The 26,239-nt window shown below is 35.2% G+C and overlaps 1 protein-coding gene across 1 annotated transcript; it reads right to left on the bottom strand.

Annotated features, from left to right (window-relative positions):
- Positions 1-780: 780 nt before the first annotated feature.
- Positions 781-11,086, bottom strand: LOC116555173 (doublecortin domain-containing protein 1-like). The gene is made up of 2 exons (XM_032283667.1): positions 10,837-11,086; positions 781-1,100 (listed from the first exon to the last, which is right to left on the bottom strand). Exons 1-2 carry the CDS (start codon positions 10,915-10,917, stop codon positions 867-869), a joined length of 315 nt encoding a protein of 104 aa, XP_032139558.1. The 5' UTR covers positions 10,918-11,086; the 3' UTR covers positions 781-866.
- Positions 11,087-26,239: the final 15,153 nt, after the last annotated feature.

Genomic DNA, 26,239 nt, shown 5'->3' with positions numbered 1-26,239 from the left:
CTTGCAGAATAAAACTATATTAAGAAAGAGGAATCACAGAGGTGAGGGTTGATCAAAATATAATTTACTTCAAATATTACCACATACCCATAAAAATAATCAAAAGGAAATGACGAGTTGCAGTAACAGTGATTTCTTAAATAGAAAAAGGCCATACTTTGAATAATTCAAATTTTACTAACTACAATCTCTTGAAATGCAGGATATGAAATTATAGGACAATGTTAACTTGACAGACTTAACATGAATAGTCTGCTATGAAAAACAAAAGTATTTAAAATCCCTAGGCTTTTCGTACTAAAACCACTTTAGCCAAGTATGAGTTATTCTTTATCTCTCTCAAAGATGCAATAGCAAAGTAGTGGAGAACATTTAGCGATCTTGTCCTGACAAATAACCAATTCACCTTTTTTCCCAGTATATTCTTAAGTATTGATTTTACCAAGTGAACTCAGACATGTGTCACACTTATCCAATACAGATCCTTTTCCTTGGAAATGTAGTTTGAACATCAATCAGTCACCTGGCCTTTCACCTTCAATTTCTATTGCCACTGTCTGTCAACTATTAAAGCTTGCCCATTTCTCCAAATGTTGGTTTTAGAAACTGAAATATACCATGACCACTGTGAAAAATTTGTTTCTTGGAAAAGTATGCAAATGTTCACATGATTAAATTGCTTCATTAAAATTATTTTTCTGATTTAAAAACTAATTACAGCTTATAAATATACATTTCAAAGGTATCTAGGTATTTTCTTTTAAAATCTATTTCCTGAATAATAATGTTATGACTTGTAGTACTACCAATTTGAGGAAGCCAACATTAAAAGAAATTCAAGCTGTGTGGCATTGTTATAAGGGTCTTCAAATGGAGCAGAATGCTTCTGCTCTGGCTGAATCCAATGAGAGGCACAGAATGACACCCACCTTGAGCTGCAGGCCTCCTGGGACAAGCGTGTTTGCTGGAAGGCTTTTAATGTGTTGGTAGACATAAGAGGAGAATTGCTCCTGCTCAGCCTGTAACTGGGGGCCAAGTTTAGAGAGATGACCTCTGTTGCTTTTGATAGCTGTCTGCAATTCATCAATCAGCCTGCTCACCTGAAGGGGTTAAATTACAAGAGTTGTTAGCAAGAAGTAATTGTTGATGTCACACCTATTAGATTTTTGAGTACATAGCTTGATGGGGGGAAAATGACTTCAATACAAGAATTTAAGTATGGATCTATCCTCAAGTAAAAACAATGGAAGAAATATAGATTCCTACATCTGCAAATTTTTTTATGAAAAAATGTGTAACATTTTCACTTTAGTAATATGAGATAGGTAGCCCTTTACAATTGCTAAATGAAAAAATATCTCTGGATATGAAAAGAAACATATACACTTGACAAGTTTGCAAATAACTTTTAAACTGTTTAACAAATTAAAACCCTCCTAAGACTTTAAATAATCCAATATATGTAACCTACCACCAAATACTTCATTTCACATGTCACTATATGTACCTTCCTTTTTAGAATATTTTATTTTATTTTGTATTTCATTTAAATTATATATATATATATATATAATTCATTATCATTTTGTTGACCTTTAAAATTAATCTATTGTCTTCCTCCTAAATATTCCAATACTCTTTTCCTAATTTCATAGATAGAGTTTTCCAAAATGTCTATAACTTCAAAGATAATGCTCTGTTCTGGAAAATATTTTAAATATATATTAATGTCAAAATAAAGCATACAGTTTTTCCAGAAACACCAAAGACTAAGGATTCTGTAACCTTGATTTTAAGTTTCTAGATTTCTATATGGTATATTTAAGACATACATATGAACTTTACTGGTGGATTATTAATAGCAGTAGTTAACATTTTAACCCATATAGTTTACAAATTAAGAATCATAATCATTGTTTGACTCTTCACTATTTATGTAAACATATTCTCTCTACTAGGCTGGATTCTTACATAAAAACTGGTTGATATTATGGTAGTGACCAAAAGAGATAAAGAACAGAAATCTACCTCATCTGTGATTCTTAAAAGTAACCAAATTAGACCCATTTAGAATTATGAATGAGTTTGAATAGAGCATTGGTGTTGAAAACTTGGGTTAAAATCCTGGCTCCATCACTTACTGATTGGAAGACTTTGCACAGGTAATAAAATCCTTGTCCACAAATGAAGAATAACACTGGCTTTACATATTGATAATTAAATGAGATAAAAAATGAAGAGCACAGTGTCTAACCTACAGTAAGTGCCCAATGCATCGGTATATTTTTATAGTGTTTCTTTTTAAAAATCTAGGTGTTTTCACCATATCAAATCTTAACTTTTTGTTTCTTGGTCTATCTTTCCTATCCCTACCATTATTTCACATGAGGAAGACAAAACTTCCAAACTATTTGCTGTATAGATCCTATAGCTCATTTCAGTGTTCACAGATAAAATGGGAAATCCTTCTCCAAGAGTCTTTGATGTACTTACAGCTCATCTACTTCTCTAGCAGCTAAAAATATGGTGTTTGCCCCAGCCTATATTCTAATTCTGATTTTAAATCCATTATTTCTATCCCTTCTACAGAGCTTTCAGGGAAATCAGTGAAAGCCAGTTTGTACTATTACTGATATAACTTGAATATGTATTACCTACTCTACCTATTTAGTTCAAGTTTTTATGTATCTCCATACATATAAATTTTAATTACACTTCACTTTTACCAAGACCTTTGCAAGCATTACATGCATAGAAACAAGTTAAAATGATTCCTATTTTGCTGTTGTTTCCCATATCTCTCTTATTTGTCCCTATGCAACAAATTGTCTACTCCCTTTAAATAATCCTTTCTTCTAAATAAAAGGTTGGCAAACTTACTTTAAAAAAGGGCACGTACAGGCAGATCATGAGGTCAGGAATTCGAGACCTGACCAACCTGACCAATGTGGTGAAAGTGTCTCTACTAAAAACACAAAAATTAGCCGAGTATGATGGTGTGCACCTGTAATCCCAGCTACTCAGGAGGCTGAGGCAGGAAAATCACTTGAACCCAGAGGGCTCAGGTTGCAGTACACCAAGATGGCACCACCGCACTACAGCCTGGGTGACAGAGCGAGACTCCATCTCAAATAAAAGAAAAAAAAAAGCCATGTAGTAAATATTTTTGGCTTTGCAGGCCATAAGGTCTCTGTCAAAATTATTTAACCCTACAGTTGCATTTGGAAAGCAGATACAGACAATATGTAAATGAATGAACATGGCTGTGTTCAAATAAAACTTTATTTAAAAAAAAATAAGCTGCAGGGCTAGACATTTATCCCCAGGGCTATATTTTGCAGATCCCTCTTCTAAATATGTATATTTCCTATCCATTCTTTCCTTTCTTATAAGTAATACTTTGGTTCATACCATCAATCTTCTCATCCCCCTCTCCAGTTTGGATCTACTAAGTGGTCTCCCTGTTCCCATCTCTTCCCCTTTATGCCATTAGGCCACCTCCACCAAATTAATCTACCTTGAAAAGTATATTAAACCACCTATTAAGCTCCCTCAGGTTCTTAAGCTTGGTATTCAAGATTCCAAGGCCTCTTACAATCTGGTCCCCACCTGGCTTTATGGCTTATATTCGCATCAGACCCCTCTCCTCTAAGCAAATGTCTCTTCTCACTGCCCCGTTGCCCCATCACACACACACATACACACATCCCTTTCATTTCTAGAGTATCATAATAAGTTAGATAATGTTTAACCCAACACTCTGATCTCACAAATGAGGAAATTCTGTCGCAGAAAAGTTAATTTGCCCAGGATACTCAAATAATTAGTATTGGCATTGAAATTAAAGTGTATGTCCCATGATGCCTAGGTTATAGTTTTATAACTCATTCCTCTCTTATCTCCAAGTCCACTCATCAGAAATCCCACTTCCTCCTGCAGACTTTCCAGCACTTAGTACCTGGATATTACTATGTGGCACTTAATCAAAGTCAGCTGTCTATTGTTCATTATTTACTAATAATTCTATTAGAATTATATGTGATATATATGTGACATCAGAATTCCTATGTGATTTGTTTTAGCCAATGAAATATGAACAGAAGTAATATATGCCACTTTTTAGCAGAAGCCTTGAGAACCATTATGCAGTTCTGACATTGTTCTCTTCCCACCCCCACCCCACCATGAAAACAATATTGTCCCAATAGAAGCTGCTCCTTCTAGCTGTATCCCAGACTGAGAAAGCATACTGGTGAGAGCCACAAACAACCCGTAGCCAACATGTAAGGTGAGCAAAAAATGAATACTTGTTTTAAGTCACTCAGATATTGGGCTCATTGACTTATGCAGCACAATTTACCAAAAGCTGATAAACATATTGTGTTCTACTAAATCCCTACAATCCTATATAATTTATATAGTAGGTTATTAAGAGTCAGCCCTTAACTGTAAATTTAATGAGAGTTTATAAAAATTTCTACTATCTATTCATAAGGAAGCCCCCTCACACCAGTGGAATTTGGACAAAACTTTGGTATCATGGGAATGGAAGGCAGAGGCAATACAGGGAGGTCAGGAGGAATCCGAAGAGAAACCAAAAGAGAAAATGAGATAAGGAAAACAAAATTAATGAAAAGAAAAAGAAAAGAAGAGGCGGGAAGAAACTAAAAGGATAAAGTGACTGCAGAAAATGAGGACGGAAGAAAAAGAAAATGATATTATATATAGGCTATAAAATGCAGTGACAGGATTCTCTTGTGATCCTTCTTTCTTTACTTTTTGGAATGAATTTCTATGCTTTCCATAGTAGTGTTAATCTTATAAGAAAGTTGTGACATTTAAAATATGGAAATGACGGATGATCCAGTATTAGTCAATGCTTTCAGCCTCATCTTCACCACCACATCATACTACCCTCCAGCAGTATTATCCTCAAAAAAAAATTGGGTAATAGTGTATAACATCCTTGATGCTAAAGACCAATATAGGACAAGTGGCTTGCATATATGGTTCTCTGATGAAATTAAAATCCCAAAACCAAAGGCCCTAAATAGAAGGACTCCATTTTCAAAAAATATTGGTCCTCTCTGAATCCATCTCCAGCATCATATGATTCAGGAAGATATAATCTTGAAAGTCTACTAAGTAGCACACATTGTATTTCACTAGTCAATTATAATGTTCTCTATAATTTCATATACTGCATCTTGTACTACAGCAAGTCACCAAAAAAAAGCGCGGAGGGTAGGAAACTCAGACTCTGATTTGAGGGCATTTTTATACATGACTGGTTTTACTGTCACAATCCATAGCCTTTCACTGATAGGGGATTTCATGTGGCATCAAAAATCAACCAACCATACAATTGGTGATGTCATTTGCACTCTAAAGGGCTATTGGCTAAAGTCTTAAAAATTTCATCTGGGATAGACTTTTGGTTGCTTCAAAGACCTTCTCTACTATTTTTATTGGCCCCAGGGTAACAGGTTAACATGTGTAAAACATAATTACATCAATTATCACCCGATTTTTTAAAATAACTTAAAACTATCAAGGTATCTAGCAAAGATTAATATATCATAAGCACAGGAGAACATATATCAAGAATCCTGCCACTGACATTTTGATAATGTTTCCATTCAGTTTTACTCAAACTTTATGTTACTTTACATATTCATAAGGTCTTTTATCCTCAAATTGTTACATTTTATTCTATTATTATGATAGCATGTCATCCTAAAAGACAAGTCTACATATGAAATAACTCATATATTAAAATCAGTATATGTAATATATACTCATATACTAAACTCATATACTAAAATCAGTATAGGTAATATAATACTTCTGAATTATTTTACATAATATGATTATTTCCCCCAAATCACAGATGTTGCTAAAAGGGGGAAAATGTTCTTTAAAATTCTTCATCATGAATCTTTTTTTTTTTTTTTGCAAATCCTTTTTTTTCTCTACAAAGGCAATGTGAATAGGGGCAAAAGAAGACAAAACTTGACCTTTTGTGATCCCAGCATTAATGGGTCTGTTCATAATTCAATCTATGTGTGTGTGGGAGCATCCATGTGGAAACATAGAGGCCTGAGAGACATAAAGCCTTTCCCTTTAAACATTATCTGACCCTATCAGTCCCATTCACAAAAGAAGGCTTACGTATGCATATGTTGAAAAAATGCACCATCTCATTGTGCAGCAGAAAGCCTACACATTCTACCCTTCATTCTCCATGGAAATGCAGCACGGAAGTGACACTTGTACAGAATTTGGGAGAGTGACAAATGAGCAGAAGGTAGCAAAAAAATATTGAATCTTCTAGTGAGAAAACAAACCAAACTTCTGAAAGAATACAAATGTTCACATGTCTATAAACATACAGATAGGTTTTTGTATCACATGTATGACAGTTTGGTCATGTTTGTATGATGTACACATGCAACCTTTGAATTCAATTAAATTCTCAAGATGATTTATAGTCAGAACAAAGTGTTATTTTGTTTATAATCAGTTTTAAAAAGCATACATGTTGAAGCTGTGTATTTCTGAGCCATACATTGTGAATACTGTACATTGGCTATTATTAATGACTCTTTGAGGAGCTCCTGGTTCTTCTAGTGATGAGTTCAGCTGTCAGCCTGAATTCTGTGTGGGCTTGAATCCACCCATGTTATTAAAGAGAACTCCAGAGCACTTTGCACAGAACTGTCACTTGAAATCAGTACAAAGGGTGGAGGCTTCTATGCTAGGAACGTCATCTAGGCATGTAACACACGGCATGGTCTCAAAGCCAGGTCAGCGCTTCAATTTAAGATCCAAAAACTTTCCAATTAACAACACATTTAAGATGAACCAGGAAGGAGGCAAGGAAATAAAATGAGTACTTTCAACAGCCTAAAATCTCTTATTGGTTTCAAAACCAACAATACAGTGTTTTAGAGGCTAAGAAGGAAACATAACCCTGATTTGTTGAATGAAGATTGGAAAAGACATGGAAGGCTGAGAGCAAAGTGAACTATTTCTTGCTTTGGAAGTTGCAGTGGGTGTAAGTAACCAGGAAATCTGAAGTGCGTAGCACCTCTTGTTGCCAGCACTTTAAATGCTACCAAATTTTTGTTTTTTTTGTTTTCATTTTTTTTTTTTTTTTTTTTTTTTGCTTTTTGTTTGTTTTTGACCCAGAGTCTCACTCTGTGGCCCAGAATGGAGTACAGTGGCATGAACTCAGCTCACTGCAACATCTGCCTCCCAGGTTCAAGCGATTCTCTTGCCTCAGCCTTCCCAGTAGCTGGGAATACAGGCGTGCACCACCATGGCCAGCTAATTTTTGTATTTTTAGTAAATACGGGGTTTCGCCATGTTGGCCAGGCTGGTCTCAAATCCCTGGCCTCAAGTGATCTGCCCGCCTCAGCCTCCCAAAGTGCTGAGATTACAGGCATGAGTCACCGTGCCCAGCCCAAATACTACCAAATTTTTAATAGCTTCCTGGAACCCTTCTTAGGTGGGAAACATTTTGGAGGTAGATCTAACCTATTTTCAGCCAGAGGTCCCTTGTGTGCTGCTTTTAGGCCTGTTCAACAATCTAACATCCCCATTCATTCATGGGGGAAGGTACAATTGAAAATAGAAGTCTTCAATGTCTTCATAACTCTTCTGGCAATGGGGCTATGTTGATGGCAACAAAGATGATGCCAACTATACCTATGGGGACAGCTATGAGACTGTGTCTCACAGACCTCTAACTACAGGAGCATAAGTGACCATAGGTCCCATCGACTGTGCTCTGAAATCCAACAGCAGGTTAGTCTGAGGATACTAAGGCAAGTCTATCCCTGAGTCACAGGACTCCTCTGATGGCCAAGTTTGGCTCAAAAACACACCAATAGTTTTGCCAAACCTTTAGATTGCACAGTGGTTCAGGATGTTTCCACCCAACCTTCCTTTCCTCTCTCACTTGGGGTGGGCCTGCATTTCAGTCTGCAGATTACTCAGCCTTAACCACTGAGGTCTCCATTTTCTCTTATAGCCATTTCTTCTAATAGCATTCTTACAAATTTAATCTCATCTTTACTTACATTGTAGAGACATAGAATGGTGCACTTTTATATTGACAATAATAAGCCATATAGAAATTTCCAAAATACTTAATGTGGCTGGGCACAGTGACTCACCTCTGTAATCCCAGCACTTTGGGAAGCCAAGGTGAGGAGATCACTTGAGGCCAGGAGTTCAAGGCCAGCCTGGGCAACATAGCAAGACCCTATCTCTACAAAAAAAATTTAAAACGAGCTCAGCCTGGTGGTATATGCCTAAAGTCTCAGCTACTCAGGAGGCTGAAACAAGAGGCTCACTTAAACCCAGGACTTCAAGGCTGCGGTAGTGATGATCACACTGCTGCATTCCAGTATAGGTAACAGAGAGAGATAGTATTTCTAAAAAAAAAAAAAAAAAAAAAAAAAAAAAACTTAATGTACTTTAACGTATGTCATCACCTCAAAAGTGGTTTTATGATGCATATATTATTGTTACTTTCAAATTTCATGTGGAAAAATTATGTGAAATAAAACAAGATTTTAAGATAAAGCTGCAGGCAGTAGAAGAGGGACTAAAGCTCAGATTTTATGATGTTTAGTTTGGGTTTTGAGAATTGTCTAGGAATGTAGTATTTGTATAAAAATCATAGGAAAAATATTGAAGTAATTTCACACCCAAATTTTTCCTTTCTGTTTTCCATCAGAATTTCCCTTTTTTGAATGTTGATTAGACTTGATATTTTAGCCTTAAAGTTTTAGACTCTTTCTAATCAAAAGTTTTTTAGGCTATTCAATGTTCTAAATTCCCCATCCACTCATGGGGTAAGAAACAACTGAAAATGGTGTCATTTTAAATGCCTTCATAACTCACCTGGCAAGAGAGCTATGATACTGGTAACAAGGACTTTTCTAAGCGTCTTAGATTTTTTTCTAACCAAAAATTAGAACTTACACATTCAGGTTAATATAATCACTTTCCAAATAATCACATAGAAACTATCCTCAGAGGCTATAGAATATATTTAGAAAGTATCATATGTATATACACACATAAACATACACATAAATGAGTATGTATTCCACTCGTTATTTGATTTTTGAAGTAAACAAAAGACTTTCTGAGCCAGAGCAGATAAAGCAAATATATGACTAAATAAGGCATTGTATAGGAAGAACACTGAAATATATAGTGCTAAATAAACATAAAGATGATGATAACAAAGAAGAAACACCAAATAAACATAATTTCCATTAGATTTTCCAGAATAGATAATTTCCATTTCCAATGTTGCTAACAAGGTAAGATTTAAAATTACATATTTGGTAAACTGATCATTTTCCAAGGCCACTTCAAGTTTTTAGTCCATTGAAATTATAATTTTGCATGAAATATCAAAAGGTAAAATAATTACAGTGTTTAAAAGGAAGAAAAAATCTGTAATTCTTTTAGATTATTTTCTCTTTAATCTCTAATAATAATTGGTATGCTATAGATATAATTTTAATTATACTAATTAATCTAGAGAGACTTTGCATTTTCCAAAGTTTACAAAATACATGGTAGATTCATTTTTAACTTACCGTGAAAATGTAAGTAAATTCTCCAATTCTGGTAAAACATTTTTCAAACACATAGAGAATGATATTTTTCAAATTTATAACTAACAACCTAGACTTGTAACTTGCTAATATTCAGGAGAATGAGTCAGAACTATAACTTAAATCTATATAATTGCTGTTTATTATATTTTAGAAATAGTTTAACTTTATTTTTTCTTATGAAATATAATCTACTGAGATAGCTAATCAATTTTTACAATATAGTCTTTAATACCAGACAAATATGTCCCCAATACTAAAATGGTCTCTAATGTAAGCTAGAATTTACACAGGAAAATTTGGTGCATTTTACTTTTTCATCTATTACAAAAGACATGGTTAGTAAGAAAGACGTAATCATAATGATAAGAAATATTAAAACCCTGAAGCTTGAATCCATTTCTTTACCAAAATAACAAGAGATATATATGAAAAGTTTATTTTTAAATATTCAAATTATCTTATTTCTGAAGTTACTTTGGATTTTTACTGACAGTAGTACAGGGAAACTAGAAAATTCACATTCTTTCCTTAGAAAGATTAAATGCTTTTGCATTCCAGGAAACAACATGAAAATCATTTTCTAATGCCAATTTTGTATTACTTCATTTATGGAATATGCTGTCAACTTCACAGCATGAGCTTTGAAGAAAAGAAGGTTTGCTTTAATAATAATATTGTTCTTCATTACAATATTGGCTACATTATCTTCTGATTAGCTCACTTAGGCTTAACATTTGTAAACTATAGTTTTTCCTGGATAAAATATGACTTTGTTAGCATTTCTAAAATTCAGAACAATAACTCTGTTCTTAGAAAACCAGATATAACAGCAAGATTTGGTATTTATCAAAAATTCAACAAAATTTTAAGGTTTTTTCCCATGTTGGCAGGTTTTATAATTTCCAATTTCAAGTTGTAGTAACAATTTACTAATTGAGGAAATTTATAAGAAAATATTCATAAGACTTTTTTCAGAAAATTATAATTTGATTTATTCTTTTAAGCATACAGTATTTTTTCATGCTGTCTTTATCAATAAAACGATACCCAGTTGTGATCAGTTTGTTTCTATCATAAGTTGTTTCCAGTTAACAAGAGTTGATTTACTATAAGACCAAAAGTAAAATTTATCTTAATTTTAAAATTAGTGTTCATTGTGGCTTTAAAATACAGTTTACAGTTATTTCCTTACTTCTTCTTGTTCTTTATGGTGTTCCTTTGCTGTCATTGAAAGAATGACTTTTTCTGTAATTTTCTCCTTTTGTTCATTCATGGCCAGGTTCAACTAGAAAAAATAAATAAATAGCATGAAAGCAGGTATCTATTGACACCTAATAGCAACATTTATTTAAATAACTAGTTAAGCATAATCATGAATGTGATTTGATATTAATTTTGCTGATATATGAAGATAAACTCTAACTTTCATTTTTATATTTAAAACATTTAACACACTGAATCTTTTATTTTCAATCTTTTATTGTTTTGAGGATTACTAAAGATGACTTAGGGCAAGAGAGTCCTAAACTGCAGATATTAGACACTGATGAGTACTTTTTTAAAGCATTTTATTAAAATGAACATGGCAACTTAAAAAAATAGGTAAATATTCCTATTAAAACCTTATGTTACAAGTAGGGAGTGCTGTTATGTCAGGATAAGAAGTCAAGGATATAAATCAAAAGTGTCAGTTCAGTAGTCTAGAATAATGCTAAATCATTCATAATATTTCATGACAAAGGATCATGTATCCAAATACATGAACAGTTACCTTGAACCTGCTCCATTTACAAAATTAGATAAAGGTTTTCTACTACTGCTGCTAACCCACATGTTATAAAAAAGTGAATGTGGCCCATTCTGTTTCTTTGTAAATAATCCTTGTAGAAACAAATGCTATTTTCATACAAAACATGACATTTTAATGTTTTTTATGAAATTCTTATTTTCCAACAAAAGAAAGATGTTAAACTCCCAAATAATAATTGCTCAACAGACTGACATTAATAGAAAGAGAACAAGAGCCTGATAGAGAACTCTCTGAATTGGACTATTTAATAATTCTTTAGCAATGGACTTGCCATACCATATTACCTTATAGGGCATTGGAGTAAAACCAAATAATGAACATATTTTTACATATTGTTTTGTTAGTGTTGTTAAGTAGGCCTTCTCAATTGCATACCTGGAAAATAATTTTTAACGTGAATCTTTAATCCATACCCTACCTGAAGACTTACTCCCATATTTGGCAAAAAATAGAGGATGGGAAGTTAAAAAATATGATCTCTTGAATCTAGATGTGCATATATGCTAGAATCATAGTTTTAAAACTGTAGATACTTCATCCAATGATATGAAACACAGCTCAATATATCAGAGATTCTGTTTTGGTAGAGAGGAAACGCCCAGGAATCTTTTGGTGATTCTGATGATCACCCTAGATAAGGAGTTGACAAATGTTTCTGTAAAGGGCCAGATCATGAATATTTTAGGTTTTGTGGTGGCAGGGGGAGAATACAATCTACATCTCTGTTGCAATTACTCCACTCTGCCATTGTAGCATGAAATAGACTATAAATAAACATATACATATATATCAATATGGCTATGCGTCAACAAAATTTTTAAAAACAACCATAACAACATATGGCAGGCTGAATTTGGACAGCAAGCAGTGGTTTGCCAATCCCCCCCACTTGCCCTAGATTGAGAATCAGTGATAAAGAGTTTTTAAAAAATCATTATGTGAAACTATTCCAAGGAATATATTTGTTACTGTTGTTAAATGATAAAAAATAAATAAATAAAACTATAATACTAAGAAAACTTAAATATCAAGCTCAACTTCCACACATGGAAGCCTATGTGTGAATCCTGGCACAGCCTATTGGTCTCAAGTGTCTGTTCATTTTAACAAGGGAGTTCTCATCTCTAGAGAAAAGGGCCAGATCATAAGTATTTTATTTATGAAATAAATTAAAGAAGTAGAAGAGAGGGACTGGGGGAGAGAGGTTGTAGAAGAGAGGGAGTGGAGAATATTTACGATGTTCATCTATTCTTTACAAATGCAAAAATTTTCAGAGCAGATTTTTTTTTTTTTTTTTTTTTTGAGATGGAGTCTCACTCTATCACCCAGGTTGGAGTGCAATGGTGCAATCTTGGCTCACTGCAACCTTCACCTCCGGGCTCAAGCGATTCTCCTGCCTCAGCTTCCTGAGTAGCTGGGATTACAGGTGCATGTCACCATGACCAGCTAATTTTTTTGTATTTTTGATGGAGACAGGGTGTCATCATGTTACTTAGGCTGGTCTCAAACTCCTGACCTTGTGCAAAGCAGGTCATTTTTAAAGGGAAGCAAAACAAAACAAAAACAGAGCACTGAAACTCTTTGGTGCCACAGCAGGTGATGCCGATTCTAATGAGTTTTCCGGGCCAGGACATTTAAAACTGCTGCCAAGGAACTTTTTATTTAAAAGGTGGGAATTCTTTACGTTTGAAAGCACTGCATTTGGGAAAACTCACCTCCATTCTAATATTCAACTTCTAAAGAAGCACTAACTAATCTACAAACAGACCAATGTTACTGAAAAGCATCACATGCATAGTCCCAAAGGGAAGTACAGTGAGATATTAAGAAATAAATGGTCACCAAAATATAAAGATACACACATGGGGCCTTTTCTGGAAATAGATAAAACATTCCAAAAGACATATTTTAATGAAATCATTTAGAGAAAATTATTTAAAGTAAAAAGTTAAATTAAGAAAGGGCATTTTCAGCCTGAGGTATTAATAATATGCAGTGGTGACAGCATTTTTCCCTCAAACCCCATGAAATGATAACAATGGTAGGATTCTTCTCTCCTGTCACCTTTGAAAGAATATCCTGTTTCTTCATTAAAATAAAACTGTATACTTTTGATTCACTGTTCTTATCTAAAATATATGAAATAACTTTTTGTCAATGGGTTTGATATTTCTGAGGTTGATTTTTCATGTGTTAAGAAAGGTAGAGATTTCAAAAATTAAAAATTGGAAACAGAAAGATGATTAAAATTTGTATATAACTGAAAAATCAAATCCCCACCATACAGGAGAGAAGGAAATTAAGTCACTTGGTTCCAAGTATATCTTGTTCCTTTTAAATATAAGAAGGCATCTTCAAGTATTCATTGTGCACATGAAAATCTGACAAGCTAAACAGGAAAGTTTCATTCATTATTTTTGCTGATTTTTAAATCGACAAAAGGCCTTGCTAAGATTTTTAAAACTTGTAACAAACATTAGCCATACATACTTAGGTTAAATTTGGGTTCATTCAATACTAATGGGAACCAGAATAGAACAATCAAGAGACTGGGCAAGAACAGTATCCAAAATGGAAGAAACAAGAAACATAATGGCTCTGTCAAAGAAAACTGAGCAAAATTGCTTCAGGAAAATGGTCTGGTTAAATAAACAGAAGATAAAAAGGAATAAATTCACATCAAACAGTTTATTTAGAAACTAAGGGAAAAAAATCCACAAAGGTGTACCTGAAGTAATAGAGTCCAATGAAACAATTTCCATTGGTTGTTACCTTCCAAACTGTATTGATTTTACTCAGAACTAAGGTTTCAGGCATTGTGGTCTCTCCAAAGCCCTAAGTGGTCATAGTTCAGTAATATATAGTTCTTTTTAAAACATGCAGCCCTTTGTGACCATAATTAAAAGTGCTCTTAATTTCAAGGAATGCTTCAAGCGTTTACTGGCTCAGGAAGCTCTGTTACACGCATCCTAGAGGGGAAAACAGGCTCAAAACCTCCTGCTGGAGAAATACAGCCATAACAGCAGTGATCCCATCTTAAGCGCATCACTAACTGCTGATGGATTTTCTTTTTAACTCCCCCCAATATATTTTTAAATGTACTTATAAAAATCATATAGATTGAGTAAAAATTTTAACAACATATTAAGATTTTTAAAAATCTATTTTATAGGAGAAAGTTTTATAGTAACACTAGAGTTCAATTATTAATATCTTTAGAAAGGGTATAGTAATTCAAACCAGCTAGTGTGTTCTGTCTACCTAATTCATATTGATATTCCAGATAGGCACTAGCCAAAGGGGGAAAAGCCTTTTAGTCCAACCAAACTCTCATTGCTCTGCACTGTAGTTCTGCATGTTGTTTTCTCTGTATTCAGAAGAATAGTTAATGATATTCAAATGTGAAGTATATGAAATGTGTTACATAAAATGTGCTAATAAATCAACATGACCTAACAAGAAAACTGAATCTATTAATATCAAAATTCTAAGGTTTTCATTAGATCAATACATTAATTGATCTTATTAATATTTGATCCATATTTTACATGCAGGTTAATATAGATAATACTGTTTTAGCAGAAACAACACGATAATCAGCCTTCATATATATTGACAAGTTTCCCAACGGTTTGTTAATATACAAAAGACTGGGACAAATTACTTATTTATATATACAAAACATGGTTATAAAGGCCAGCTGCAGGTATTTTTTTGGAAAGTGCATTTTAATAAGGTCCTATTCAGTTACAGAACAAATGGGGAAGAAGTAGTTTGCACTACAGAGTTTAGCGCAAGAGCTTTCTCTTTTTCTAACCACGAAATCAATCATTTGTCCAGACTGTGGGAGTCAGAGTTAGTTACTGAAAAGAGCTCCATATATAAACAAGTCAATAACTCATTGTGTGTTATTGTCGAGCTGAAGAAGTTGGCTTTCAAAAAGCTGCCCCAGCTTCTCTCAGAATGAATGTCACTGTATTCAGGGACTGGGAGAGAGTTCTTTGTTTCTAGCCATTGCTGGCTGCCATTTATGTATGGGAACGGGAGGTGGCTGCTGGGATAGTGGGGGAAGCCACTATTTGGTATATGGATGTCCAGAAAAAGCTCTGAATTTTGTCAACCTAGTTAATTTGTATCTGGAAATGCATTACTGAAATTGAGAGTGCCACACAAAAAATATTTGGTAAAAGAATTAAAAAATAAATGAGTCTGCACCCTTTCAAATTGGATAGGAATGATATTTTTGGTTGCCTACCTGTCCACAAAAATGAATCCAAAACTCAGGCAATGGTTTGAAAAGTTCAAATGTATAAAATAAAACTGGTGGAAAGGTCAACATATCAAATAAGTGTTCCTGCCATAAATAGTAAGAATGATTCTTGGGACTATCAAATGGAGTTTTTAAAGGGTGAGAGAGAGAGAGTATACACATATGTACTCATAAGCGTCTTTTATTTATTTCTATTACATACATAAGTTCAAAGAGAAGGTATTATACTTTAGGATAAGAGAGTATCTTTAAAGAATGACTTTATGTGCTCAACATTTGTGATAAGTTAAAAATACATTCCAACTATCTTTGACTTAATTTAAATGTTTTTTAAATTCCTAAAATTTGTAAGATATTATAATCATATTTGTTTGATATTAATAAGTGTTAAATAGTTACTATTAATTCAGAATCAAACTAGGGACCATTAGGAAGCAGAAGACCAGGTTTCAAGGTTTATAATTAAGCTGGGCAAGTTTAACAAATAGTCTTTTTTTTTTTTTTGAGACAGAGTTTCGCTCTTGTTACCCAGGCTGGAGTGCAATGGCGCGATCTCGGCTCACCGCAACCTCCGCCTCCTGGGTTCAGGCAATTCTCCTGCCTCAGCCTCCTGAGTAGCTGGGATTACAGGCACGTGCCACCATGCCCAGCTCATTTTTTGTAGTTTTAGTAGAGACGGGGTTTCACCATGTTGACCAGGATGGTCTCGATCTCTTGACCTCGTGATCCACCCGCCTCGGCCTCCCAAAGTGCTGGGATTACAGGCGTGAGCCACCGCGCCCGGCCCGTCTTTTTTTTATCTTTTAGCCTCTCAAATTTTTACAAAAGCTTAGCTCTTAATCAAAGTTGCAGTAGTGGGCAAGGAGGGAATTGGGAACCTAAGATGAAACTAATTGATCTCATTTTTCCTCATAATTTAGGAAATCATAGCATTAAATAGTATGACATGTTTCCACATGCAACAAATTGTACTGGACATTTTTCCAGATACAAATAGGTTAATAATAAAGTGCAATACGGTTGAGGAGACAATTAAATAACAAAAAGAAGTAAGAAACAATATATGGCACAAGGTACATCATAACTGCCAAATGGAGACATAAACAATACAATCCATAAGTAAGAAGGACAGAAATATTATTTAGGGATGGAGTGGCTTGAGATGGAGAAGCCTAAATAATAGGTAGTATCTGGCTAGAAAAAGACGAGAACTGATAATATGAGGCATTAATAATTCATATATTTATTATTTTTAATTCATAATTAATTACATGATGAAACTGGTTCCAAGTAAAATTAGGTAAGAGGCTGGACATGGCTTTGGGAGAGGGAGGGGAGAAGACCAGCTGAGCCTTGAGGAAGAAGCAGAGAGAAAGGGCATGCCTGATCCAATCAGCTAAAGCAGTGGAAGGAATGATTCATATTGGGAAGTAGAGAGCTAGATGGTTGGTGTAAACCCACACTTAATCTATTTCTGAACTTAAATATAAGTGGAGCATATGTGCCAAGAGCCCAGTCTTACAACGCAGGCAGAACTGAAGACTTAATTCTCAGCTCTGCATTGGCTCAATCCCACTCCCTCAAGCTATATGTGCTTAACTCAGTTGCAATCTTAGAGATGCCTTAACTAAGTCCTGACCTAGCCCCTACTTTCAGTAGTGTAATCTCACTTAAGTCCCTCTATAAAGAAATTCAAGAGTGCCACTTCTTACCTTGCAGAATAGATAGAAACCTTTCATTTATAACTCTTTGTGAATTCTGGCTCTGCGAAGAATTAGCTCTAAGACATTGGACAATAGTGATGGTTAATACAGCCCAAGCTTCCAAAGTCAGGGATTCCTCTCCTATCCTTGCTAATTCTTTGAAAGAAGCTACTTTTACCATAGCCTGTAGCTTCTTGAAGGCAGTTTAAGAGAGAAGGTATGAAAGAAACCATCATAATATTTGATAATCAGCAAACCAAAACATAACAACCATTTTAAAAGAGCATTCTTTTAAAAGGTTATAATTTGCCTAAAAGGACAAAAAAGGGAATTCTCCATAATTTACTTAGCACTTAAAGAAACTTAATTATTTTTTTTTTCTGAGACAGGGTCTTGCTCTGCTGTCCAGGCTGGAGTGCAGTGGTGCTATCTTGGCTCACCACAACCTCCACCTCCCGGGCTCAAGAGATTGTCCCATATTTGGCTATTTTTTTTGTATTTTTGGTAGAGATGGAGTTTTTCCATACTCTCCAGGCTGTTCTCAAACACCTGAGCTCAAGTGACCCACTCACTTCGGTCTCCCAGAATGTTGGGATTACAAGTGTGAGCCATGGCGTGCAGCCTTAAATGGTTTTTAAGATCTTTTTCTTTTCCTGTTTTGGGAGTTTTATTTAAAGTAATAATAAAATCTAGCTCTTACACATTCTGTGGAGAAAGTGGTTCTAAATTAAGCCTGACTCAGTAGCCAGATTATAAATTTTTGCTTGGATATTCTGCCATGATCAGAAATGCCATGTGCCCTAACCTGAACTCAGCTTGCCTCTCAAACTGCCTCTCTCTGCATTTCTTCCACTACCACTCTCAGTTGTGGAGGAACTATGTTCCTCAAGCCAAGAGGTGGGCCCCTGATCCTAGCCAGGCCAATCAGCCTCTCTCTTAAGAGATAGTCGTGAAGGGAGCCACTTAGAGGCATAAAGAATTAGAGAAAAATCTGTCCCATAAGCAGCACTGTGAAGAGATTATCCCTTAGATCTAGATGTCTGGAGATTCCCATTCTCTACAGACCCTTTCCTTGGCCTTCCCTTGAATTCCATGGGCTACCACCTGTCATCCTATAAAATTCTGGTTTTGCCTAAGTTAGCCTGCATAAGCTTCCATTGATTGCAACCAATCAGCCTAGTAGATATGTCACATATGTCCTCATAGTAAACGTTCCATGAGTTTAGAAGACCTGAGTGGGTCTCTATTCCTTGCAACCTAAGGTATCCAACTCAAATATCTTAATCATGTCACAAGTTTAAAGAAGTCCTTCATATGTTATAATGGGTAATATAACTGGGGTAATGATTTTTAAATTATCAACGTGCTTTTCTTTCAGCCTTCTGCAAGTACAAAGCTGCCAAAACTACCCCACAGGCATCCCTAGAACTTGTCACAATAATATTTTTGCTGGGTATACAATGGAGTTGTGCAACAAGACAATAACCTTGCAAAAAAAAAAAAAAAAAAAAAAAGGCTGTTTCCTTGAGAGAGAATTTGCCTCTCAAGAAAAAACTTTACTTTTCCCAATTAGCATATACACAGCTAAACTTAGAAGACTCAGTCCATAAATTTCCCCTTTTAAAGTTAAGAGTAAGGACTCCGTCTGTTGTTGAACCTTTACTCGAGTGAGGAATAAGAAACATACAACATAGAAATAAAATAAAATCTCAGCCCCTTCTGTCCTAGAGAAAATACAGGAAGAAGTCTAAGAAAGGGAAAAGGAAACCAAAATAGCCAAATGAGTAAGTTCTAGATGCTCCTTCTGCAGGGTGTAGCTTAGGGAGGAAGACAAGTACCAGGTAAATGGAAACAAGTCCTTAGGCAGAAGGGACTTCTGCTCCCTTCCCCTTAATATGAGACACAGGGAGAAGCTGTTCTGTAGCAACCTAGGATACAGCCACCTCAACCAGATGGCATATCAAAGGCAGACAGAGGGAAACCTGAGATTGAGGTTTCCTGAACCACTCTTGCTTTCCATGTTTCCTACGACATAGAATTAACTAAGTTAAGCTGGGAAGTTTGTCACAGGATATTGGCATAGTCAAAGAAAGATGGCTCTATAGTGATGATAGTGTTACAGATCAGTTAACCCAAGGTCAAGTGGGTGTTGTGTTTCGGCCAGATGTTGGAAGGAGTTTCTAATAACACAGGAAGTCAAGTTTAGGTTGGATCATCTAGGAGGCACCACCATAAAAAAATGCCTGAGCCAAAGAATGGGCCACAAGTTCATATGCTGCAGGCCAGTGGGGCATCCAGCAGCCAAGTGAACGTGGGCCATCCTTCCATCGACCAGCAGCTGCCATGCCAATGTGTACATTCCAAAGGGCAGCATGACAACAGAGGCCCCTGCCCCCGATGTTTTGAGGATATGAAGACCACACAACCCCTTCTTCCATACTGCACCTTAAGGAAGCCAACAGGGGAAAGGAGAGCCTTTCTGAGAGAAATCATGACCTAAAATAACTATTTAAATGACTAAGTCCGGGTGTGGTGGCTCACACCTATATTCCCAGCACTTTGGGAGGCCAAGGTGAGTGGACCGCCTGAGGTCAGGAGTTCAAGACCAGCCTGGCCAACAGGGTGAAACCCCATCTCTATAAAAATACAAAAAAATTAGCTGGGCATGGTGCTGCAAGTCTGTAATCCCAGTTACTCAGAGGCTAAGGCAGGAGAATCCTTGAACCTGGGAGGTGGAGGCTGCAGTGAGCCAGTATCACACCACTGCACTCTAGCCTGGTGACAGAGCAAGGCTCCTTCTAAAAAAAAAAAAAAAAGGCTTGATTAAACTAAGCTTTAAACTGACTTAGACATTCAGTTCTTTTGCTCCCACTATCCAGTGGGTTAGAGCTCAGGAAGAAAGTAGTATTAGTGTCAGAATATAACTCAGTCATTTAGTTATTTTGCCACAAATTGTATACATGCATGTAACATAATAATTTGATAGACTAAGCCAAACAACAAAGACAAAAACAGGATTTATAAGACAAAGGAAAGAAACAAAAATGCAGCCACATGCACACCTTTAGGGTAATAAGCTTGCACTTACCAAATTGAGAAGGATAATTAAGTATATCAAATAAAACATGATAAGTTGTTCATGAATTCTCCAAAACATCTTCAGAGTTCAGCTGAGAATCACGTGTCAGGCTGTCTCTGTATGCTTTCTGCTCACTCTGCCTCTTCAGTGAGGCCAGTCCTGCATACTTTTCCTCACTCAAATTTCTCATTACTCTACCCAAAGAGAAGAACCACATTTTCTCTGTACATCTCTCACCTACTAAAGTAATTATCTGAATCAAAGAACTTGAGAGCTGCATTTAGAATTCTGGGATCCAGAAGAAATAAGCCAGATAGGCCACCACCCTTATAGAACAGAGTGTGAATGTGGCTTGAGCTGGGCATGGCATACCTTTCATCTCCAATAAGGCTACTCCCAGTCATTACTTAGTAAAGATCTCTTCAGACTGGTTTCCTCAACGTGCTTGTTCCTATCTTCGAGTATTTCTCCTGTCTCTCTGTCCATCTGGCATGTACTCCATCATCCAGACAAACCCCATCAATACTTGTGGCCCAACATTGGTCCAGCCTCATCCATGAAGCTCAATCTGGCTCTGTCCTCTTGCAATATGCATACAGATATATGGTTTGTGTACTTCATTACTTTTCTAAAAAAAAATTGAATTTCCACAATACATCTAGCATCAATGACTCAGCTAAGGATTGTGGCCCAAATTTCAAATCAACTAGGAAGGAGTGAATTACGAAATAGATACTATTAAATAGGACAAGTCACTAATACTTTAGAAAAACATGTTGGATGCATTTTTTACTTCACACACTTTTGGTAACTTAAAGATTTAAATATAATAATAAAAGTTATAGAACATAATATAGTTGAAGTCATAAAGTCTAAAAGGAAAACAGTCTAAATCTAATATAGATAGAATTAATAAAGTCAAAGTCTGGAACTATACTTCAAAAAGGAACTTTAATAAAATTGAAATCAAAGATATACTGAGAAAATATTTGCAATTGACAAGAAGTTAATATGCTTAATATGTGAAGGACACTTTCAGGCAGATTTTTGCAATCATTCATAAAAAGATAAAAACCAAGGAAAGTAAGAGCAAAGAAAGTAAACATACAACATAAAAGAAAAAATACATATAGCAAAAGAAAGTACATACAAAAAAGTTAAATATTACTACTAATAGAACAATTCAAACTAAAACAATGAGATGACGTGTTTTAACTTACCAAATGGCCAAAAAATTTGACAATAAAGATTAGTGAATTTAAGGACTAGTAAATACGGGGATATTAGTGTTTTTATTTATTGCTAGTGAAAACATAAATGCTACAACTTTGTGGAGGGAAATTTGACAAAGAATATCAAACCTTAAAAATGTTTACAGTCTTTGATCCAGAAATTCCACTTCTTTTTTTATTTCAATAGTTTTGGAGGTACAGGTGGTTTTCAGTTACATGTATAAGTTCTTTAGTGGTGATTTCTGAGATTTTGGTGCACCAGTCACCCAAGCAGTATACACTGTGCCCAATATGTAGTAATTTATCCCTCACCCCTCCCAACTTCACTAAGTCCCCAAAGTCCATTATATTACTCTTATGCCTTTGCATCCTCAAAGGTTAGCTACTACTTATAAATGAAAATATATGATATTTGGTTTTCCATTCCTGAGTTACTTCACTTAGAATAATGGCCTCCAGCTCCATCCAAGTTGCTGCAAAAGACATTATTTTATTCTTTTTTATGGATGAGTGGTGTTTTATATATATATACATATATATATATACATATATATATGTATATATATATACATATACATATATATATGTATATATATATACATATATATATATATGTATATATATATAATGTATTTTGTATCTATACCATGTTTTCTTTATCCACTCATTGGTTGATGGGCATTTGCAAATTGTGCTGTCATAAACATGCACATGCGCATGTGTCTTTTTCTTCTAATGACTTATTTTCCTTTCGGTTGGTACCCAGTAGTAGGATTGCTGGATCGAATGGTAGTTCTACTTTTAGTTCTTTAAGGATTCTCCACACTGTTTTTCACAATGGGTGTACCAATTTACATTCCCGCCAGCAATTTAAAAGTGTTGCTTTTTCACTACATCCACACTAACACCTATTGTTTATTGACTTTTTAATTAAGGCCATTATTGCAGGAGTAATGTGGCATCTCATTGTGGTTTTAATTTGCCAGAAATTCCACTTCTAAAAATTTGTCAACAGGAAATAATGATGAATATGCACCCAAATATTGACTAAGAGGATGACAAAACATTGCTTGCAATAGTAAAAGGACTGCATGCTATGTAAATGTTCAAAAACAAGGGGATTAATAAATAAAGCTGTAGGGTAGAATATGATCATCTATTTAAAATAATGTCATTAAATATTTAACAATGGGAAATAGTATCAATACATTCAGTGAAAAAAATCAAATCTCAAAAAGTAAATAACATTTTAAATACGTATCAGAATATAAGAAGGGCGTATGAGAATATCTACTCAGAATGGTGAGGTCATGAGTAGTATAACCCTCTCTCTTTTTAATTTATATCAGCTTTACTCAACTAAATTTTCTATCTATCTATCTTTCTTTCTTTCTATCTATATGAAGAGAAAGAGATGCATTAATTTTGTAATTTAAAAAGTCTCTTTTTAATACTTCTTTCCTTGTTATCCATCAATGTATCTAATTTACTACTGTACTCATTCCTTATCATTTAATCTACATCCATACTTTCTCCTACATAATTGCTTTTCCCTAATTTCTTCTCAATTTTTAAAAGATCAAATATAATTAAAAAGAAAACCTAACATTTATAAAAATAGACAAAAGTAGATAAATTATTATCACCTTTGCTTTTAAAATTGCCAATAGTCTAGTAAACTTTTGTAAGAATTTAGAGGGTAGTGTAAATTAATGTAGGACAATGGAAGATGAATAAATTCTTATTTAAGAACCGCATTAAACTATATTTACTGGTTCTTTAACGTGAATGGAAATGAGAACAAAGATGAGGATGATAAAAGGGTGAGATACACACTGTCCACTCTGTCACCCTGTTCTGGGGACTGCAGATACACTGTATCATTCAGTTCCCAAAAGAACTTCAGCAGGTTTGTGAAAATGATGCTTAAAGAGGTTAAGTAGCATGCTTATGAACACGAGACAAAGAAAATTGAAAAACTGGGATTCAAATCCAGGCATGTCTAACTTCAGTGCTTATGATTTTTAATTTTGTCTTGGATACAGCAGAAAATATGATAAAAGGAAAAAATAGCTAGAAAGTAACAAACTGGCAATTTTAAAATTCATATTGAAGCATAAAATTATGAAAGCTCAGAGTCAAAAATCAGAATTCTATTAATATGATTTTTGATGACATAATGAGAAAATAAATTACATTTGGAGCCTTTAATCTAGGAGAATTTATTTTGGAATATTATACCAAAAAAAAAAAAAAAAAAAAAAAAACCAGGATAAAGATCCACTGGCTGTCTGCAATTATTAATGAAACTTACCTAACCTCTACTTCGTCTCTAAGATTATCAAAAACAACACCCAATGTCATTATGTTTTCATACTGAAAATCTCCATTAATGCATTGTAATACAACAATTAATGAACACTCAGAGGTGCTGTTAATGGTCTTGTATTTTAAATTTTAGACATTTTCTTAGGCACATGTATAGAAATACAGGTACATGTAAAGTATGTGAATGTTATGTTTACAGAAACGGTATCACATCACCATATTAGTTGACAACTTGCTTATTTTGCATAGCAATGCCTTCATATGTTCCTTAAAAACATCTTTTTTTGTTTTGTTTTTGATGCAAAGTTTCACTCTCATTGCCTAGGCTGGAGTACAATGGCCAGTCTCGGCTCACCACAACCTCCGCCTCCCAGGTTCAAGTGATTCTCCTGCCTCACCCTCCTGAGTAACTGGGAGGCTGTGCCATCATGCCAGGCTAACTTTGTGTTTTTAGTAGAGATGGGGTTTCTCCATGTTGGTCAGGCTGGTCTCAAACTCCCGACCTCAGGTGATCCACCCACCTCGACCTCCCAAAGTGCTGGGATTACAGGCGTGAGCCACTGCGTCCGGCCCCTTAAAAACATCTTAAGCAGACCTATAACTCTCTATTCACCTATACTGATTGGTCAAAAGGTACAAAGTTTCCATCAGAAGGAATAAGTTTTAATGATCTATTGCACAGAATGGTGATCATAGTTAATAATATGTTGTATGTATTTCCAAAATGTTAAATGTTCTCACAGCAAAACAGTGATAATTATGTGGTGATGGATATGTTTATTAGCTTGATGTAATCAATCCACAATGTGTGTGTCTCATAGCATCACATCATATATCATAAATACATATAATTATTATTTGTTAATTAAAAATAAAATTGAATGTAAATAATTTTCATTCAGCCTGGCTCAATTTTTTCATTTCATGCCTAATTGAAAGCTCTCCCCTAATCACAGGGCGAGTTACACTTGTGACACAAGAAGTTTGGGAAAGGAAGAGAAGCACATTTTCTTTCTTTTTTCATAATCCTGAACTCTGTCACTATTGGGGACACATCATTTTTGCTTCCATTCCATTGGAGAGAACTTAGTCACATGGCCGTTTCCAACTGCAAGTCTGGCTGGGAGATAGAGTATAGTTGTATTTCAAAAAAAGAGAGGAATGATTCTAGTGGAAAGCTACAAGTCTCCACCACAGTGTTACTCTATAGAGGGTAACCATGCGGTCTACTGTTTAAAACAGGACCTGCTTGAAAGCGAAATAATATAGGCAGACATAACAAGTAAATTCTACGAGTGTTTTAGGAACATTCTCTTCCCCTATTTCCCTGTTTACTAAGTCCACTCTAATCTCTTTGGGTCACCTTTTCTGAGGCAGTTTGTCATCTCCTTTGTGTTACCAAAACAGTGTATTCACAGCTTGAGCACATCAGCTCACACATTTGTTGAAATTATTTACTGTCTTTCTACTTTCTACTGTCTTGCGGTGTCCCTACACCTCCATTCTGTACCCATGGCCATCGAAGAAGTTACTGACTTCCCATTCCATTTGGTCCTAGTTGAGAGACAATAAGCATGGCAAACCCCGCCACGATGGGGTGGGCTAATTGGCTCAGTCCTGACTAACCACAGAACAGCATAATTAGTTCAGGAATGAGCAAAACTGAAACACTCAGGAATCCTTCCACCGGCTTTAACATGTGGGAACTGAGAGAAAGATGGTTTCTTTCTCCATCCACTGGGTCAGCTGCTATTCACCTCTACATATTGTTGTCATAAGGGAATACAGACTCTAAAATTTGAATATAGTCTCCATACTGTGACAAAAAATGTTTAAACCTTAAGCAGGCTAAACCATACATATACCTGCATTTTGGATTTAGCTGGTTTTTGAGCTCTAATGTAAGACAAAAATCTGACAATGTCACTGTCCACTCTAAACCCCTCAGTTACTCCCTACTGCCTACAGGTTAAAAACCCAAGCTCTTGGCCAAGCGTGGTGGCTCATGCCTGTAATCCCAGCTCTTTGGGAGGCTAACGCGGGCAGATCACGAGGTCAAGAGATTGAGACCATCCTGGCCAACATGGTGAAACCCCATCTCTTCTAAAAATTAGCTGGGCATGGTGGTGCATGCCTGTAGTCCCAGCTACTTGGGAAGCTGAGGCAGAAAAAT

This window comes from Sapajus apella, unplaced genomic scaffold, assembly GCF_009761245.1.
Source record: "Sapajus apella isolate SASKATOON/1434 unplaced genomic scaffold, GSC_monkey_1.0 scaffold14, whole genome shotgun sequence".
NCBI classification, from domain to species: Eukaryota; Metazoa; Chordata; class Mammalia; order Primates; family Cebidae; genus Sapajus; species Sapajus apella.
Note: the sequence above shows the minus strand (reverse complement) of the source record. Positions and strands in the feature narration are given on the sequence as shown.

Excerpts from the sequence above, each read along its gene's own strand:
- LOC116555173 (XM_032283667.1), bottom strand. The coding sequence starts at position 10,917 with ATGAATGAACAAAAGGAGAAAATTACAGAAAAAGTCATTCTTTCAATG. Across the intron at positions 1,101-10,836 it reads ACCATAAAGAACAAGAAGAA|GTGAGCAGGCTGATTGATGA; the intron begins GTAAGGAAATAA and ends TAACCCCTTCAG.